Below are 19,367 nucleotides of genomic sequence, written 5' to 3' on the forward strand. Positions count from 1 at the left end.
ATATTGCATTCTTACGTCCAATGTACGCGTATAATGAAAGCTTCACTGATGTCCATATCGATAATTTTTTAATAAGTCTAGCATAAACAAGTCATGAAATGCACACGACCCAGACTCGTAGTATTCATGCATATATATACGAGTTGTTGAGAAGAAGTAGAAAAAACTTCCTATAAAGGTCACCTTGTACGCTAATATTTATTTTGTCTTACAGCACATGTACTTTAACTGTCCACATTCAATTGTGTACAAATTTTTAAACATATGTTTTCTCTAAATTTGTTTTTGTAGCGTGTCTAACATACTTATCTAGATACTCCGGGGAATGAAATCTTGGCAGTGGGCCAGGGCATTTCTGTATGTCTACATTAGCACAGTTGAGGGCTAATGACTATCACAGTATGGTTCCAATAAACAAGGGTCATTGTTTATTGGAGAGTCATTCTAGCGAAATCAGCATGTTCCTATCGCATGCTAGGTAAAAATGGCGGTGTAAGAATTTTATGTCTCGGAAAGGGACATTGAAAGAAGCGAAAAGAAGTAAATTCAGCGGGGTGCATTTTACGAAATGCAGTTCTCTTATTTATATCATTAACTCCCCTTTTTCTTTTTGTTTTCTATAGTAGCGATATAGTTCTTTACGGGAATATAAGTCTCTGAAATCTGATATAATAGAAACTGTCGAAAAACCGTTATAAAATAAGTGGATTTTATATGAAATAAGTGACAGTCGGATTTAGTGGTGTTCAGCCCAGATAGCCTTTCATCCAGATTTAGTAGACTTAGATCAGAATTGCAATTGAAATTGCTTGCAATTCTTATGACATCACCGAAATCAAAACGAGGTTTAGTTCGCGAAAAGTTGTCAAAACAATTTATTTTTTATTTTCTTGATGTTTATGGTCTATAGAGCATTAGAATGTATCTCATGTCCATTCTACCTACATAATATATTTCAGCCATTGACTTGAACAAGGTAAAATTATTCTACTGAGTTGGCACACTGCTTTAATTTGTGAGTGGGTGGGGCTCTTCAGAGAAAATTTGAGCTCACCAGGGGTTCCAGCTAAAAGATTCAGCTTCAGAGAGGTTATATGCTGTTTTTAGCTCGACTATTCGAAGAATAGTCTAGCTATTCTACTCACCCTGGCGTCGGCGTCGGCGTCGGCGTCACACCTTGGTTAAGTTTTTGCATGCAAGTACATACAGCTATCATTTAAAGGCATATAGCTTTGAAACTTATTTATTCTTTTTCTAGGTCAATTACCAACCTCACTGGGTCAAGTTCCATAACTCTAACATGTATTTTGAGCAAATTATGCCCCCTTTTGGACTTAGAAAATTCTGGTTAAAGTTTTACATGCAAGTTACTATCTCCAAAACTAATGCAGATATTGAATTGAAACTTCACATGTGTCTTCGGGGTTATAAAACTAGTTGATAGCACCAAGTCCCATAACTCTGACCTTCATTTTGGCCAAATTATGCCCCCTTTTGTACTTAGAAAATTTTGGTTAAAGTTTTGCGTGCAAGTACATACAGCTATTACTAAAAGGCATATAGATTTGAAACTTATTTTTTCTTTTTCTAGATCAATTACCTACCTCACTGGGTCAAGTCCCATAACTCTGACATGTATTTTGGCCAAATTATGCCCCCTTTTGGACTTAGAAAATTCTGGTTAAAGTTTTGCGTGCAAGTACATACAGCTATTACTAAAAGGCATATTGATTTGAAACTTATTTTTTCTTTTTCTAGATCAATTACCTACCTCACTGGGCCAAGTCCCATAACTCTGACATGTATTTTGAGCAAATTATGCCCCCTTTTGGACTTAGAAAATTCTGGTTAAAGTTTTGCGTGCAAGTACATACAGCTATTACCAAAAGGCATATAGCTTTGAAACTTATTTATTCTTTTTCTAGGTCAGTTACCAACCTCACTGGGTCAAGTTCCATAACTCTTAACATGTATTTTGAGCAAATTATGCCCCCTTTTGGACTTAGAAATTCTGGTTAAAGTTTTACATGCAAGTTACTATCTCCAAAACTAATGCAGATATGGAATTGAAACTTAACATGTTTCTTCGGGGTTATTAAACTAGTTGATAGCATCAAGTCCCATAACTCTGATATGCATTTTAGTCAAATTATGTCCCGTTTTGAACTTAAAACTCTTTTGATATTTAACATTTTGGGTAATAATTTCCTGCTTCTGTGACAATATTTCGAATAGTCGAGCTTGGCTGTCTTACGGACAGCTCTTGTTGATCTCTGAGCTGAAACGAACGTTGTATTGAAACTTAACCAGAAATGACGCAAGAAGTCTGTAACCCTATAATTTCATCAAATCAAAAATGCAACAGACTCGCCTTTTAATGTGGGCAGTGGCTAGGGGTCCAGTAATCAGACCTCTAGACCCGAACTTCAAGACAACCCGTACAGGGCTGGCTAGAGGTCAGGTAATCGATATGAATACTGAGAATTATATTTACAAAGATTAGACTATATTGTATCTTTAAAAACGGGAGAAATATTTTTCATTTGATAAGTGAATTGGCTGAGGCAATCCGCACGACTGTCATGCCGATAATTTTCTTTATCTGCACGACCATCGTGCCGATTACTTTGGCTATTCGCATGATGGTCATGCCGATTCTTTGTTCGCACGACGATCATGCCTGGAAAGTCATGCCAATTATTTTTGTTATCCATATGACTAAACATGCGGTATACATATGTAAAATTTAGTTATTATAATAATTAAGCTTTTCTGAAGTTTTTTCCTGCTTACAGATCCCCATAGTATTGATTTTTTGACAATTTCTAGCATGAACCTTTTGGTAGTTAACAACCCGTGACAACGAGCGATTACGATGCCTACAATTATTATGTTGAATAACTTATATCTGATTTATTGAATTAAAACATAATGTAAAAAGTTAGAAACACAAAAAGAAGGTATGATAAGTAACTAATTAAGGTATGCAGATATTAGTTTTCTGAATTCTGTGCATTCATTTGATTTACTTCTTCTGCAGTTGATTAATTTATAATTAATCCGTTTAACTAATAAAAACCAGTATGTATAATTTAATATTATCATTTCTATGGTGTTGTTTTAATATCTAATTAAAGTATTGTTGATTTAATATCTTAAACAATGAACATGATGCTAATAGTCTTTTAACTAGGATAATACTTCACCGTGTTGTTCACGCCAAAAATAGAAACCCTATCAAAACACCCGCTGTGCGGATAAGGATACTAATCGGCACAACCGTTGTGCGAATTAGAAAAATAATCGGCACGACGGTCGTGCCGATAGACACTTGCAAGTGAATTAGTGATTATAAATCCCCACGACTTACGTTTTCAGTGTTCCCAGAAACACCCAAATGGGGGTTTTCACCCCCAGAATGGTACTTTGCATCCCCAGTTTTGGAGACAGCTGTTATATACAGGGCATTCGGTTGACCCGAGGTCCCGGGTTTTGACCCGCGAAAATCGAGAAAAATTTGTATTTGACCCGCATAAATTATGCCACGTGCGTCGGCTTGACTCGCGGAAACTTACTTTGATGCGTCTAAAATTCGAAAGTTTTGCCCCTTGTCAATCAAAATCCCAGTGAATTTCAATATTGTTCGCCGGCACAAGCGGAAATATGGCAGTAGGCGGAGCGTCGTATGTTAATTAGCTACCGACAGATGTCAGTCACGCCACGCGCCAAATGACACATGATTATCTCGCGGTTTGTATTTAGTACAATATGCCTTGTCATTATCAAAGGTGTTTATTGATCAATGTGTAAAAGTTAATTGATAAACAATGCAGCCTTATATTATCGTGTTTGTACAACTTGTTAATTATTTTGTGTGCTCGATACGATTACATGAGCCGGTCGGCCGTCACGGTCTATAGTAAATTTATTATCATTGCCGAGGCTTTGTTTGGGTCAAAACAAATTAAATAAGCAGAAATTATACGTGGTACGATGAGAAAATGAAATTTAAAACAGTTATTTTTTTCAAGAATTTCAAGTGTTTACTTTCGTTTTCCGTATTTGTCACTCGTTCTCGAGACCGCCATTTTCGAAAGTTTTTATCATCTCTTACAAGATTTTTCTAGTACAGTCTGAATAAAAAGCCAATAAAACGTCTGCATTTAAGAAAAATATGATCACTGTTGCCAAAGCAGCTCTTATTTAGAAGAATTTGCTGAGAATAAAATTATGCAAAGCACCAAACCCCACCCACTTTTAGGCAATGTGCAAAATAAGACAACTAAAATATGAATTGCTTAAGAAAATCTGTTACGACTAATGTACTTGTTTTAGATAAAGTCTGTGGGAGTTGCATTAATAACAGTATACATGTAGCTTGACCCCTGAAAAGCTGATCTTGACTCTTGAAAATCTGATTTTGACCCTTGAAAATTTAGGCTGAAGAGTCAATGACTCTTGAGTTTCAGAACCTACCGAAAGCCCTGTATATATCTCTTAGTGAGGGGGTGCAAAAGCGCAAGAAAAACTCAGTTTTCACCCCCAACTTTAAATGCCAGTGGGAACACTGGTTTTTGACGGACATATTTTCGACGATGCTCGTATTTACGGTCAATTTGCATATCTCACGCATTAAACCAAATAATAGGACATTTCGGGACAGCGTGATAACTTTTGACTGTCGCTGTCTCCGTCACGTCCAAACTTATTCTGCATATTTCTGTTAGGAAATCCCCATTTAAAATCCGTTGGGAACGTTTTCTGGTACATGTACAGAGTACATGTATTTGTAATGATTACAATTTACATCTCTGATAATGAATTTATGTTGACATTAAAGCATAAACTTGCCTTGCTGACATTTTATGAATGTATATTTTGTGTTTTATTTCTGTAGCTTAATGTCTTATCGGCATTCTGTTGTTATTGAAACTGGTGTCAGGGTAGATATCTCCTCGCACCTGTCACATCGTATTTTTGAAGATTTAAATCTCTTATTTAAAATTATGGATTAAATTCAACCCATATGAAGTTTCTACATGAATAGTAATGTTTAATTTATTAAAGCAAGTAAAGCTGACCAGTATATTATGATGTTTTTATTTTTTAAAGTCTTCGTTTTCCTAACAGTAAAATGCAGATATGGGTAAGGCTTAGAAGCATGGAAATAGTTTAGAAGTTCGTCTGCAGACACTGCCATCATTGTTGTTATTGGTCATGTCATGCTTTTTAAAAACCTATACCATACATTATAAATCCCGTGATCTGACTCTTTTTTTTATATGACCCCCTTGCAGAATAAATTAAGAACGTTATACGGTTAAGGACATTCTTTAATATGTACTTACATTACACATGCAAATTGTTAAGAATTAAGGCAGATATTGATAAAAAAAATCCCATCTACATTGTTAAATGGGTGTTACTTGATAAATATTATGGATGAGTAAAAAGGTCATCATAAGTGTCATCAAGCAGGGCCGATTTATATCAGGTGCCCAAAGTTTAACAATCAATAATATTCAAAAAACGCAAATTTGAATATAGAACTTACCAATAACTCACTGAAAATATATTAAATAGCGTTGAATAGGGTTAAAACATGGATCAGGGTTCGCACAGGCTTGAAAAGTACTTGAAAATGAAGGGCAGTCTTGAAAAGTCCTTGAAAACAAAATTTGTCTTGAAAAGTGCTTGAAAATTGCCCAAAGACCTTGAAAAGTACTTGAATTTCTTATTTTCTCGTATGTTAGACTGAAAATCAAAAGTAAATCTTTTAGAATAATATCGGCAAGTTTCGAGCAATGGGCAGAGCTACGAAAACGCCGTAATAAAAAAAGGCAAATGTGTTTGGGACGAAAGCGAAGTTGGGTACGAATGTTTCATACTTTCTGTTAGCGTTGTCTCCCCTGACTAAAATGGCGTCAATTCGTCATGGTAATCTGTGTTAGTATTATTTATAAATAAGTCCTTGAAAACTATAAGACTAGTGCTTGAAAAGTCCTTGAAAAGTCCTTGAATTTGACATGGCCTTGTTTGTATGAACCCTGATGGATAAACTGCAAAACAATATCTGTTTCACGTGATAGGTGATGATTTGTACTAAATTCAATGTATGGTTTAGATTTTAAGTGTGATTGGCGGGAACCATCAAATACTTAAGTCGTAAAGTGCAAGCAGGTGCTTTCAACTAACTTTCATTTTTATCCAAAATGAACTTGCAAAACTCAGATTTCCGGATAATAACCACACACGAAGTGAAGGTCTTGTATTGTTTTGTAGCTTGACAAGTAGTCATTCTCCTTTCCTGCTTTTGGCAATCATTTGATTCCTTACGTCGTCGAAAACTGATTTCACGGGGATACTTGCTGTTCAAAGTGAATTTATCTCTGAAATTGAAGGGGGCAGAGTTGGACATCTTTAAAAATACTGAGTTACATGCTGTAAAAGTTTTCTATTAATTTTGCCTTTTCTCTTTAGATTACATATTGTGGAAGAAATGTAGTAGGTTTTACTTCTGCCCAAAGGTTATTTTTAAATGAAGTGAGCAAAATTTAAAACAGTCCCACATGACTCGACCTTAATTTTTCAATGTTGGAGTTAGAATTCTGTCTCATTAAATCCTTTCACTTAAGGCACCCTAGAAAAAAATGATATTCACAGTTTTGTTTTGTGTTTTATAATTGTTTACCAATATAGTTTGACATTTCCTTTATCTAAATTAATGGTATGATGATTGAATTCTCTGCAAACGCTTTGGACGGTGGCCATCACTTTGAAATTTGTCTCTACTTGAGCTTGAGGAAGTATCAGAATTATATAAAATTTATTTAAAAAAAAAAACGGCATGGTAAAGGTTGATTAAGTTTTGCATACAAGTCTCTCACTGGATACAGTATAATGCTGTAACATTGATTTGAACATTTGAAATATTCACTATAAGGTGGTCATACCTAAAATTGGGGTATTAAATTTTTCAGATTTGAAAGATGTCAAGTTCTGGAAGCCCAGACCCATCTTTGTTAGATGAGAATGTGAAGCCAGGAGAGTATGTTCTTCAGACATTGTTCCTCGAGTTTTGTAACCTCTCGGAGAAGAAGATAGAGCTTGTACTTGCAGAACCATTGGTATGTAAATTTTTGGGCCAGGCTTGAATTTTTACCACAGTATGCCTTCAAAATATCAAATTTAATTTGAATTTTTTATTCCCCCCCCCCACCCCCAGGATGCAAGACCCAGGAGGCATATTATGTTTAAACTGTCACTTTTCTACATTACCATTGTTATATCACTCAATGCTTTCTTTCGAAATCTAGTCTAAAGTGCTGTCAGAATCACTTTCATTTATATAAAAAAAACATTGCTAATCTTTACTAAAATAGGAAATTGTTTTCTCATTTTTTAAAATATGTTGTTTTCTTCAGGAGAAATTATTGACAAAATCCTTACAAAAGGGAGATGATCAACAGTTTGATCAGGTAACTTACTAAATTTCAATACAGCCATTATCAGAAAAGAAGTGGTAAGGTTTTTATTAAACCCTTACCATGCTAAATTTCTATAATGAACTTGTCCATCTTCCAATTTGGACACAACTTTTAACTGTTAAAAGGGTTGCTTACAAAAAAGATACTGGCTGAATAGCGAACAGTGCAGATCTTGATCAGACTGCATGGATGTGCAGGCTGATCATGATCTGCACTAGTCGCAAAGGCAAAACCAATTGTGTCCAGCATGGTAAGGGTTAAGATTTCGGTGAAATTTAAAACACACTTCAACATACATTATCTTACAACTAATTTCTTATTGACAGCTGTGTACATCATTGCAGGATTTTTAAGGATAACTAAAGTACTGATTATTTTCCAAAACGGAATAAATATTGCCAAGGTTTGTTGAAAGAAAGTCTTTGTGTACAGGTTTAATAGCCATGGGTCCATCCGAGTAGAAAGCTTGTAGTTCCTGTACTAATTTTAGCAGATCTATATCTATTCACCCCCTGTAGATTGGATAACGTTCAAGATGTTTTTGGATGAATGTGCAAATTCATAAGAACCCTAGTAAAACTGCTGTCAAGTGGAGGAGTAAAAGCAATGTCAGATATACAAGGTCAACATTATTTTCCATTCCTGATTCAAGTTTGAAAGTTGTCAGTCTAAAAATGATATGAAGTTGAATTCCAAGGGATCAAGCGTTTTACTTCGAGATAACTGAAATTTGACTTGAAATTATAATTATTTTGTGCATGTGTTTTTGGGACGGGACTTGAAAATGTCTTTGAGATAGCTGGACTTTTGAGATAAATGAGTTTGCACATTTATAGTTGCTGAATGCTTTGGGTAATGTGGCCGAGCAGAGTTTACCATCGTTGTTGCAAAGTCTGTTCCGATGGTATGAACGTCAGTTGATGCTGGATGAAGGTGGGCATGCAGAGCCAAGACTGAGACACAGAAGTAAAGGGTAAGTTGTTAGTTCAATAGTGAGGGAATATTATGACAATAGAAGAGGCGTACCTAACATTGGATGTGCAGGAACAAAAAAGTGGCGAGAAAATAATTGAATTGTTCTTGAGCATTGTGATGTGTATTTGGAAATATAATCAGACCTATTTAAAAAATATCAAAATTATTAATCATGCTTGTGTAATGTTGCTGATAGAAATTATAAAACAAGGTTATGATAAATTATGGTTTCTGTTGGCTGCACTTCGTTACTTTCATTTCTGGTACTTAGTGACTGAATGTGTTAAAACTGTATTAAAATAAGATTCTTGATTATGTTGCAAGTACACAAAGATTTACAAGTCATTTTGAAGCATATACATATGAGCCGTGCCATGAGAAAACCAACATAGTGGCTTTGCGACCAGCATGGATCCAGACCAGCCTGCGCATCTGCGCAGTCTGGTCAGGATCCATGCTGTTCGCTAACAGTTTCTCTAATTGCAATAGGCTTTGAAAGCGAACAGCATGGATCCTGACCAGACTGCGCAGATGCGCAGGCTGGTCTGGATCCATGCTTGTCGCAAAGCCACTATGTTGGTTTTCTCATGGCGCGGCTCATATACTGAATATTTACATTTGTCCGTGTAATTACATTTTCAAACTAACTGCACATTGGCAGTTGACAAAAGCTTTTATTCTGAATAGACTTTGGCCACAAAATTTTACTTATTTCAGAAAAGTAAGTGCTTTAACAAAGTTAATTGCAATTTTTGATTGCAGGAGTAAAGATTACCTATGTGAGAGAAGAGATGTAAGTATAAATAGTGTTTATGTATTATTTTGTATGTTAACGCAAATAAGTAAAAGTTTTAATCTATGTTATCTACTCGGGAGTGTTAATGCAGCAGAACTATCAATGTGCTATTTTTAAATTATGGCACAATCTTGTAATAACATCTGATTCAGGTTAACTGCATTTCTTTAAAATATTTTAATTGCCCAAGTAAAAATACATATATGAGTTGTGCGTCATGAGAAAACCAACTTAGTGTGATTGCGACCAGCATGGATCCAGACCAGCCTGCGCATCTGCGCAGTCTTGTCAGGATCCATGCTGTTCGCTTATGGTTTCTCTAATTGCAGTAGGCTTTGAAAGCGAACATCATGGATCCTGAGCAGACTGCGTGTATGTGCAGGCTGGTCTAGATCCATGCTGGTTGCAAACGCACTATGTTGGTTTTCTCATGGCGCAGCTCATATATTTTGTGATTTTTTTTAATTGGTTGAGCTGGAGAAACCAAGAATACCATGAGTTGAAAATCACATTTACAGGTATTGTTACTTTTTCAGCTGGCTGTTGAGTTTGTATATTGTTTGGTTCTGGTAGAAGTTTTAACAAAGGTAAGGTCTTACCGCATTTGAAAAGAAATGTATATAAAGAAGTTAACTTTTAGACTTTTAATTAAGCTATATAGTAAAAATTCAAACCTAAAGCTTTAAAATAGAACATGTCTAATATAAAGTTTATTAACCTGAATAGAGAAGTTTGTCCTTCATCTTTACATATAAACTTCTTGGCCTGATGGGGTCTTGCATCAGAAGTTTATTTTCGTTGGTTGTATACCAATAGTTTGCATCAAAAAGCAGAGCTGGATCTGATTTACAAAATACAGAGTTTTGATTACATTTGACTCTTGCCTTTCAGTTGTCCTACCATCCTGGACATGATGATTTGGTGGGAAAGATTATCAGTCAGGCTTTCAAACATTTCAAGTATAAAGATGGGTAGGTATTCAATGACAGGTGATTGCAATACTGAGAGGATCTTGTATAGATCCTCAATTAAAATTATTATGTTCTCCTTTTAAGTACCTGTAGAGTTTTGTGAACCAATATTTGATTTGATAAAACATAATCAGTTTGATGTAAAAATTACATTGTACCATAGCAGATTTGTAGGATATTGGAGAAACTATTTTAGAGTTGAAATGAAACTATTTAGAGGTTAATACAAAAACTATTTTAACTATTACATGTATTTATGTGCACATGAAGTTGCTTCTCAATTTTCTCAACTTCACCTCTTATGCATATCATACAAAATGTCTTGGTATGTGAGAAAAGGTAACATATTTCTCAAGGAGTCAAACAGTAATGTTAAATTTGATAAAACGGTGATTAATATTCAATCATGGCATGGTAGAATGCACTTTTGTCTTTGCATGTGTTATATATGATATACAATGAGAAGTATAATTATTGTACTGTTTTTAGTATACTGTCTTGTAAACTGCATGTGCTGGCTCTTGTATTTCCTGATTAGACGTGCATGGTATAGAAAAAAATAACTATCTGTCACTATCTTAACTGTTGCCCAAAGCAAAATTGATTATTTCAACAGCAATCTTGAAACAATGAACTTAAATATTCTACCGACTTCAAAGGGTTAATACGGAGGTCACTGGGGGCAAAATATTCTTTTCTGGGAAACTTTTTTTCTTTGGACATTTTACCTTATTGTTTTGTTTATGAACTCCAGTTTCAGTGACACAGACAAAAGGTAAGACAGTGTTCAAGCTTGCCATTCCTACTGCAGGAATACAATCTAGTTTGAAATTAGTTCTTAACAATTCACACGGGACACAGGTTGTTTTTATTACTTACATCAGGTTTTCTATTGTATTAGCCGGGCCAGACACATAAAGCAAGTGTACCGCGGATCATATCTAGGAAAGTAAGAACGTTTAAAAGGTTTTAGATTAAAGTTCTAAGTTTTGCTTTGATTCGGGTACTTAGGAAATATTTTTTTGTGTTATGGTGAAGTTATGTTTCATGTGTAATTTTTGATCAGTTATTTAGTTTACTTCATTGATGGGCATGAAAGCATGATTCTCTGATTTATGGCTGTCAGCCAATTCCTATTATTTCAATAATTCTCTTAAAGAATCCTACATTGCTGTTTCTGTAGATTCCCAGAAGAGTGAATAGTTTTCCCATAGTTTGCTGATAGTTTCAAGCATTCTTGATATATTATATAGTTGCATGTCTATTCATTTTTTTTGTTCTTCATTAAACAAATCAATCTTTAAGTGCTATGTGGAGGCTGTAGAAAGTCACTTAATGTCCCCATACTTGGATTCAGTGTTGTTATTAACTGGTCCTTTGGGATCATGGATTCCATTCAATAGATGTGTAATAGAGTTCCGCTTAAGCCAGTGCTAGGGGGCGTGAGAGGTGTTGCACATTTTATTACCTCTCATGAACAGACTCAAATTGCGTCTGCTATTATTCTGCTTGGTTGCATTCTATGCTTCCAAAGGATCTTTTTACAGATTTTATAATTTATTAGTAACTTACATCTTATATTACTTCAAAATATTAAAGCAACATTAAAGTTTTCCTTAATTTAAAGATGGACAGTTTTCACAATCAGACTTTTTTGACAAGTGCCCATATTGATTTTAAAAAATGTAGTATGTTTCTTCCTATAATTTTGAAGGAAGATGGTTAACAGCCTTAGTTTGTTTAACTATTAATTGATTAGTTTTTTTTTTTGGATGAAAAGCAACATGTAATAAACTTGAAGATACCTAAACTTGTTTTTCATTGGAATAAGTTTGATTTTGTTGCATTTTCCTTGCTTGTGTACATGCTTTTGTTGATACGCACAATTTTATTTCAAATTACTGACATACAGTATTGAAATGTTTTGTTTTGTTTTCCAAATGGGTAGGCCTCAACCCTTACCCTGCTAAATTTCTATTATGAATTTATCCTTCTTTCAATTTGGACTGTACCATTAACTGTTAAAAGGGGTGCTTACCAAAAACAGATACTGACTGAATAGCGAAAAGTGTAGATCTTGATCAGGCTGCATAGATGTGAAGGCTGATCATGATCTAGACTGGTGGCAAAGGCAGACTCAATCGTATCCAGCATGCTTAGGGTTAATTCACAAAGTTATTTGCAAAATTTCATTATTTACTGGTTTTAAACATTAGTTGTTACTAATTACACCAGTTTAGTTGATTACTGTGTAATCATTTATTTTCATGAGGAACTAATTTTCATGGTTGAGTTAGCTCACAAATATCCCAACAAAAAGCAAAAGTCATATTCATTTTAGATCGAACGTTTGAAATTCGCAAATAAGTATCCCCGCAAATAGACATTTTGACCCAAACCATGAAAGTTGTGTCCACGAAATTAAACGATTTTACAGAATGTTGATTAATATAGCACAGTAAGGAGTTTTTAAAGCAGTCTTTCCTGGATACATTTACCTTTCCGCTTTAAAGGAGCATGCCTGTAGATAAACATCACAATATAATGTTATTCGATGATATATAAAAAAGAATCTTTAAAGTTTATATTTTATGAGTACAGCTGCTTTAATTACTGTTACTTATAGTGCATATTTTCTAACCTGGCGGAGATATTTATAGAAAGGTCATAAATGGACCATTCAACCATTTAGTTTAGGGTAATCGGCTACATCGTTAGATTTGGTTTCATTCCGTATGAATAAATCCGATATGCACAAGTTACCAATTGTTTTTAATGGTAAAGTCTGTACTAAAAATATCTTCGCCAGGTCAGAAAATATGCACTATATATTTTTTGCTTTGTGTCTAACTGAACCATATTGATTATATTTTCTGCAGTTCATAACAGACAAAAATACTTCCTAAATCTATTAGCATGCCCCTTTCATGTCAACTTCTTTTCGGTTTCTGCTAATAAAATAGTTTCAGAAGTAGTTGACTTTAAAGCGTCAGAGAAATGGTAGATAGCTACAGGTAAACTTCATGATTCTGTGGAGAAATGATATTAGATAAACCCATGGACACAAAATATACAGAAAATTGATAAGGTTGTGATTTGTTATAGAAATCAACCGGATAAATCACACCGGTAAAAGCAGTTACGATGTTGACCTCTTCATACATACCTGCTTCATTTTTGCACTGCAGCTTGAAATATTTCTTTTCTTCTAATGTTTAACAATTTTCAGTGTAGGTCATACATTTACATATCTAGCAGTCAAATCCTGGAAATCTTAAGTCTGTAAGAAGAGTGGTCAGTAAGGCCGAGCAGTCTGGTAATTGCCCTGTCTATACATGTTTGAAGGCCAGTATTGCTACAATTCTAATGAGATAACCTATTTAAAAATTGACAGCTTATTTTCTAGTTCAAACTCCTAGCTTCAAATAGTTTTTCCACACTCTAGATAAGAGTGTGATTACATAATAAGTATGAAATTAGTTGATATCGGGAATTCTGATATCAATATATCTTCGTAAAATAGGTTTTGTCCTACTCAAAATATAGGTAATGAAGCAGACTATTACTGTGCGGTTATTTAACATTTTTCTGTACAACAATTGGGTGTATTTGGAACAATACCCATTCCATTAAACATGTTTTGTTTTGATGGGCACAAATTCAGATATATCTTGTATTGACTGTACAATTTTAAATAGTCTATTTATTGTACATTTATTTTTCTCAGTGAAAAAGAAAAACAATCAGACGGACAATTCCATATAGAAACATAAGTCAATCATTTATTGATATTGATATTTAAGTTGATACATTAAATTTTATCAGTCAGCGGCTTTTATCCTTTAGTTTACATGGAAGTTCAAATCCAAGTTGTTGCATCATCCAATTTGGTATATATTTGTGTAGAAAAATATTGGACAGTCATGTGATACAAATGTGAATCTCTGATTGGGAGAGAAAAATAGGTGTAGAATAAAATTAGAAATGAAGTGCAGTAGATGTCTTCAGCTGTCATAGGTAGCAGTAGTAACGAAAGCCCTGCAGCTTTAAAAAAATCTAGACATCTTTTAATACTCTTAATGTAAGCTAGACATTTTGAAAGATTTTATAAAAGCTTAATGTGTAATTTGTATAATTATATAACAGTAATGGGATGATTTATTTCATGGTATCCTCCATATAACATTCAGTTATCTGAGCCGCACCATTAGAAAACCAATATAGTGCATTTGCGACCAGCATGGATCCAGGCCAGTCTGCACATTCGTGCAGTCTGATCAGGATCCATGCTGTTCGCTAACAGTTTCTCTCATTGCAATAGGCTTTGAAAGCGAACAGCATGGATCCTGACCAGACTGGGCAGAAGCCCAGGCTGATCTGGATCCATGCTGGTGGCAAATGCACTATGTTGGTTTTGTCATGTTTAATTTTTAAATTGATTGCATATGGTGTTATTTACGCTATTTACTTCTTGGTCACTTTATCTGGTATTTGGTACAATCTCACGTTGATTGAAAAAAAAAAAATTAAATTCCTTGCTTCAAATAGCAATATTGGTAATTGCCAATTTCTATGAAGGGACTGTATGGATATTCATTAAAAGCTTATTTTAAACAAACGTGCATTATTCAAGCTGTTAAAATCTTGAAAACTTTGTGTAACACTGGAGACAACTCTGCTTTTAGTTATTACTCAGCTTAAATTCCCCTTCAAAAAGAGTATTTAGACAGATATAACCTAAATCACCTACATTTTCATCCAGGTTAGAAATTAACCTGAGCATTTACATAATAACATACATTATTTAAAGCTGTTTAAATGACCATTTGTAGATTATATAAGGTCAAAATGAACAATTAAATATAGTAGCTGAAACTGATTTTAGATAAGGCACTCTGAGCTAATGTTGTAGTGGGTTATCTGTCTTATTTTTGCAATTTCAGATTACAGACCAATCCAAATGCTGCCAATATCAACATAATAGCTGACCTGTATGCTGAAGTTATAGGTGTTCTAGCATTGTCAAGGTTGGTAACCTTCTTGTGTCAAGGTTTATTGGCCAAATAGTTAAAACTTTAGTTTTAATTTTTGAGGAAGCCATCCAGCTGGCTTACGGAAGGGGCGTGGTTCTACCCAGGTGCCCGCTCGTGATGAAATAATGCTCGAAGGGGCACCTGGGGTCTTCCTCCACCATTAAAGCATTAAAGCTGGAAGTTGCCATATGACCTGTCATGTGTCGGTGCGACGTTAAATAAAAAAAAATAAAAATAAAATAAAGTTTTAATTTTATGTTAAAAGCAGATAAAACAGCTTTCCAAATAAAGAATTTGCATAATCACATGGTTGGAAAAGCACTACTTTAAAATTTGACATTGCAAATCTTTTTACAGGTGGAGTCATAAAGGGAGATGATAAAAATCAATGGATTGACTAATACTTTCCATTATGTTAAGCAGAACTGAAACCTTTGATAGATATTTTAACAAGACAGTCATCAAAAATAGTATTTAACAAGAAAAAAAAAATTATATTCATATAACAAAAATTCGCAGCCACTTTATAAACAAAGACATTATAGCCCATTAAAGGTGCTTGACTTTGAATCATTTGTCGCTGGAAACCTACTCTGGTTGTAGCTATCCAGCTGTGTTGTGGAGGTAGTGGTTCTTCCCTCGTGGAATCTGTGGTTCACTATGGTCTCCCTCCATGATTAAAACTGGGAAGTGGCTATTTTACTTTAATTTTGTCAGTGTAAATTTAATCCAAAAATATACTGAACATAAAAACATCACATTAACAAAGCAGTTAAAAACACTTTGTTGAAATTTCGTTTCATAGCAACATTTTCAGGATGAATATATGTGAGAATGTTTTTGAATGTTAGGTTTGCACCGGTACGGAAGACATTTTTGCTGGAGTTAAGAGAGTTGAAGCTAAGAGATCAGACTCCGTACACAGCACAGAGCATCATCAGTCTACTTATGGGTCTCAAGTTCTTCAGGGTCAAGGTCAGTATACATGGGTTTATAAAATATATATGTAATCCTAGTGTCACTGCAGATAGGAATACATTTTGTAAATGCCTTAAATACTTAAAGTTTCAACTGCTGTATCTTCCTATCAGAGCAGCAAAGATAGCTAATTGAGTTACTTTTTCTCGCACTGTTATAATACTTGAGCCTTACGGTTGAAATTTCATAATTCCCTGAAGTAATGCTGCAGGGTTTTGGTTGGACAGCAGTTCAGATTAGGTATGTGCCGCAATCTGAAATACTTCTAAGAGCGACACCTCAGGACATCATCCAACACAGAAGTTAAGTCCTCATTTAATTCTAGATGTCTATTTGACTTGAAATTCAAGAAAAACTACAAAAATAGCTTGTCCTCTACAAAATTTATCAGACGTAATGTCTACCTGTGATAAAAATTTCAGACTTGATTTGGGGGAATTTTCAACATTGATTTTGATGTAAGTTGCAACCTTGATTTGGAGTTAGTTTTCCCATAATCCAAAATTCAAACTGGGGACCTTTGTTAAAATATAAACTTTTTGCTGGACTTGCCAACTCCAATGGTTTTTATGTAAAGAATACTTGTTAAAAACTTGAATGTAAATCATTTCAAAATTTAATATTTCAGATGCACCCAATAGAAGACTTTGAGCAGTGTGTACAGTTTCTTCATGAGCTTGGTCACTACTTTCTAGATGTCAAGGACAGAGATATCAAACATGCCCTGGCCAGTTTATTTGTAGAAATTCTTCTACCAGTTGCTTCAGTAAGTAGTTCATTATGTGAAGGGATTTGTTGGTATGTTGTTCCAGATTATTAGAACAGCATGATTGATACAGACTTGTTTTGCCATATTAAGTGTGTAGTTGTACGAAGTAATAAAAAACAGAGCATTTAGAAATATAGTCCTCACTATATAAATTGTAATAATGTTTTTAGAAAATGCAAAAATATGTACATCTTAAGTAGCAAGATTTAGAATTTTTCCTTACCATTTCCCTTTGAATGTGTAAAACTGAATATGTTTATAAGAGAAAAAAAGACACTGGCTCTCATGTTTTAGTAATTGGATATGTTGCTGATTGAAGTAAAAGTTCAGATTTTTTCCCACTGTTTTGTTGAAAGCTGAATATGCAGTTTTTCTCTTTAAGACTGCTAAACATGAGGTGAATGTACCAGTTCTGAAGAATCTGGTGGAGATGATGTATACACCATGTGTAGATCTTACAATGAAGAGAAAACATTCACAGGTATGTAAATTACATGATATTCCAATTGAAAGAAGTTTCAAGAAGGCAGTAACACTGAAAATGAATCTTTAGATAAACTGATTACTAGAAGAAGTACTGATGTAAACATGAAAATTAAAAAAATAATTATGTCTCCCACCACACAGTAGTGTGGGAGACATATTGATTTACTCCAGTCTGTGTGTGTGTGTGTGTGTGTCTGTTTGTCTGTCACAAAGCTTGTCCGCACTCTTAAGTCGAACATTTCTCATCCGATTTTCACCAAACTTGAACAAAATGTGTTTGACCATAAGACCTCGGCCAAGTCCGATAACTAGCCAAATCGGTCTTGGAGTTATGGCCCTTGAATTACCAAAAATTGGTCTTTTTACTCTTGTCCGCACTCTAATTCGAATATTTCTCATCCAATCTTCACCAAACTTGAACAAAATGTGTTTGACCATGAGACCTCGGCCAAGTTCGATAACTAGCCAAATCGGTCCAGACATTTTAGAGTTATGGCCCTTGAATTACCGAAAAAAATCCGTCTGTTTACTCTTGTCCGCTCTCTAAGTCGAACATTTCTCATCCGATCTTCACCAAACTTGAACAAAATGTGTTTGGCCATAAGACCTTACCCAAGTTTAAGGTATTGACTGTATTTGATAGACACATGTTAAGGAAAGAGTGCATTCAGTGAAGAATCTGTGTGCCTGTGGTTGTTTCCTTTGTCTGCAGATAGCAATCAAAATGTAAAGCATACCAGAAATGTATAATTGTTAACAACAAGATAACCTGTTTGTTATGTTTCTGCTGCTTCTTTTTCAGTCGATGTTTCCACTGGTAACCTGCATGTTGTGTGTGAGCCAGAAACCATTTTTTCTGAACAACTGGCCGTATTTTCTCACAAATTGTCTCTCTCAACTGAAGAACAGGGACCCAAAGTTGTCAAGGGTAGCTCTTGAATCTCTGTCCAGACTTGTTTGGTAAGACCTGTTTGTACTGTGAAATTAGTCAAGTTCGTTAGCATGAAATTTCGTGGGTTTGGACAAAAGTAGCTATTTTCATGGCGATAATTGTGAGGATTCAGGATTTGATCTTTACCCTGCTAAATTTCCAAAACGGACTGGTCCATCATTCAATTTTTGCAACACCATTAAATTTTCTTCAAAGGGGTGTTCATTAAAAATTTACAGACAGAATAGCAAACAATGCAGACCATGATCAGCCAGCATGGATGTGGGTCGCAAAGGCAGAATAACTTGCCGCCAGCTGGCTAAAGATTAAGCCTAAAATTAATGGGAGTTTTACTTGATTGTTGGCATCTAATTTCGTTGATTGACTGAACTGCAAAATCTACGAACTTTTGTCCCCCACAGATATTGATTTCACTGTATGCTGATTAAGGTTTAAGTGGTAAATATGAGAGCAGATTATCAGTACTGTCATTACTCGGTTTGTCACTTCATTAAAAAAAGATTTAAATGCCCACGAAATTAAATGGTTTCCTAGTACTATTTAGATGTGTAATCAGACAACACTTTTACTTAATAGTTGTCCAAATCTTCTAACAAACTGTACCTCATCTGTAAGTAATCAAAGGGATTGTAAAGAATAACCAATTAATATAAATAGGGATGGGAACGAATGTTCGAATATTCGAATATTCGAAAATCGGTCGAATATTCGAATATGAACATCAAATTCGAATATTCGTAAATTATTGTATATTTTTTTTTTTTCAAAATAAGTTTCATTGATTTTGAACCAGACATACAGAATAAAACCATGTCATGTTAATTTATCACGTATCAAAAGATGTCCAATTAACAAGCAAATAGCAATGCGTAATTGGCAGGGGCCATCGTTACTTATTAACAGTTTGCAACAGGCGTTAA

The 19,367-nt window shown here is 34.6% G+C and overlaps 1 protein-coding gene across 8 annotated transcripts in view; it reads left to right on the forward strand.

Annotated features, from left to right (window-relative positions):
• The first annotated feature begins 816 nt into the window (after positions 1 to 816).
• LOC123557705 (protein furry-like) overlaps positions 817 to 19,367 on the forward strand; it is a 114,382-nt gene continuing 95,831 nt past the window's right edge. For 5 of the 8 annotated variants that reach the window (XR_008371081.1, XM_053544067.1, XM_053544069.1 and 2 more), the window contains exons 1-13: positions 817 to 976; positions 6,981 to 7,127; positions 7,425 to 7,478; positions 8,324 to 8,460; positions 9,225 to 9,255; positions 9,795 to 9,845; positions 10,150 to 10,229; positions 10,984 to 11,004; positions 15,173 to 15,256; positions 16,114 to 16,237; positions 16,869 to 17,006; positions 17,392 to 17,490; positions 18,298 to 18,455. Coding sequence is in view for 7 of the 8 variants with exons in the window: in XM_053544067.1 (XP_053400042.1) it covers positions 6,990 to 7,127; positions 7,425 to 7,478; positions 8,324 to 8,460; positions 9,225 to 9,255; positions 9,795 to 9,845; positions 10,150 to 10,229; positions 10,984 to 11,004; positions 15,173 to 15,256; positions 16,114 to 16,237; positions 16,869 to 17,006; positions 17,392 to 17,490; positions 18,298 to 18,455 (1,115 nt within the window). In the remaining variant the exon portion in view is untranslated. The remainder of the gene's footprint in view (positions 977 to 6,980; positions 7,128 to 7,424; positions 7,479 to 8,323; positions 8,461 to 9,224; positions 9,256 to 9,794; positions 9,846 to 10,149; positions 10,230 to 10,983; positions 11,005 to 15,172; positions 15,257 to 16,113; positions 16,238 to 16,868; positions 17,007 to 17,391; positions 17,491 to 18,297; positions 18,456 to 19,367) is intronic. The other 3 variants (XM_053544070.1, XM_053544072.1, XM_053544073.1) reach the window with 1 other exon arrangement.

Source organism: Mercenaria mercenaria, chromosome 5 (genome assembly GCF_021730395.1).
Source record: "Mercenaria mercenaria strain notata chromosome 5, MADL_Memer_1, whole genome shotgun sequence".
Lineage (NCBI taxonomy): Eukaryota > Metazoa > Mollusca > Bivalvia > Venerida > Veneridae > Mercenaria > Mercenaria mercenaria.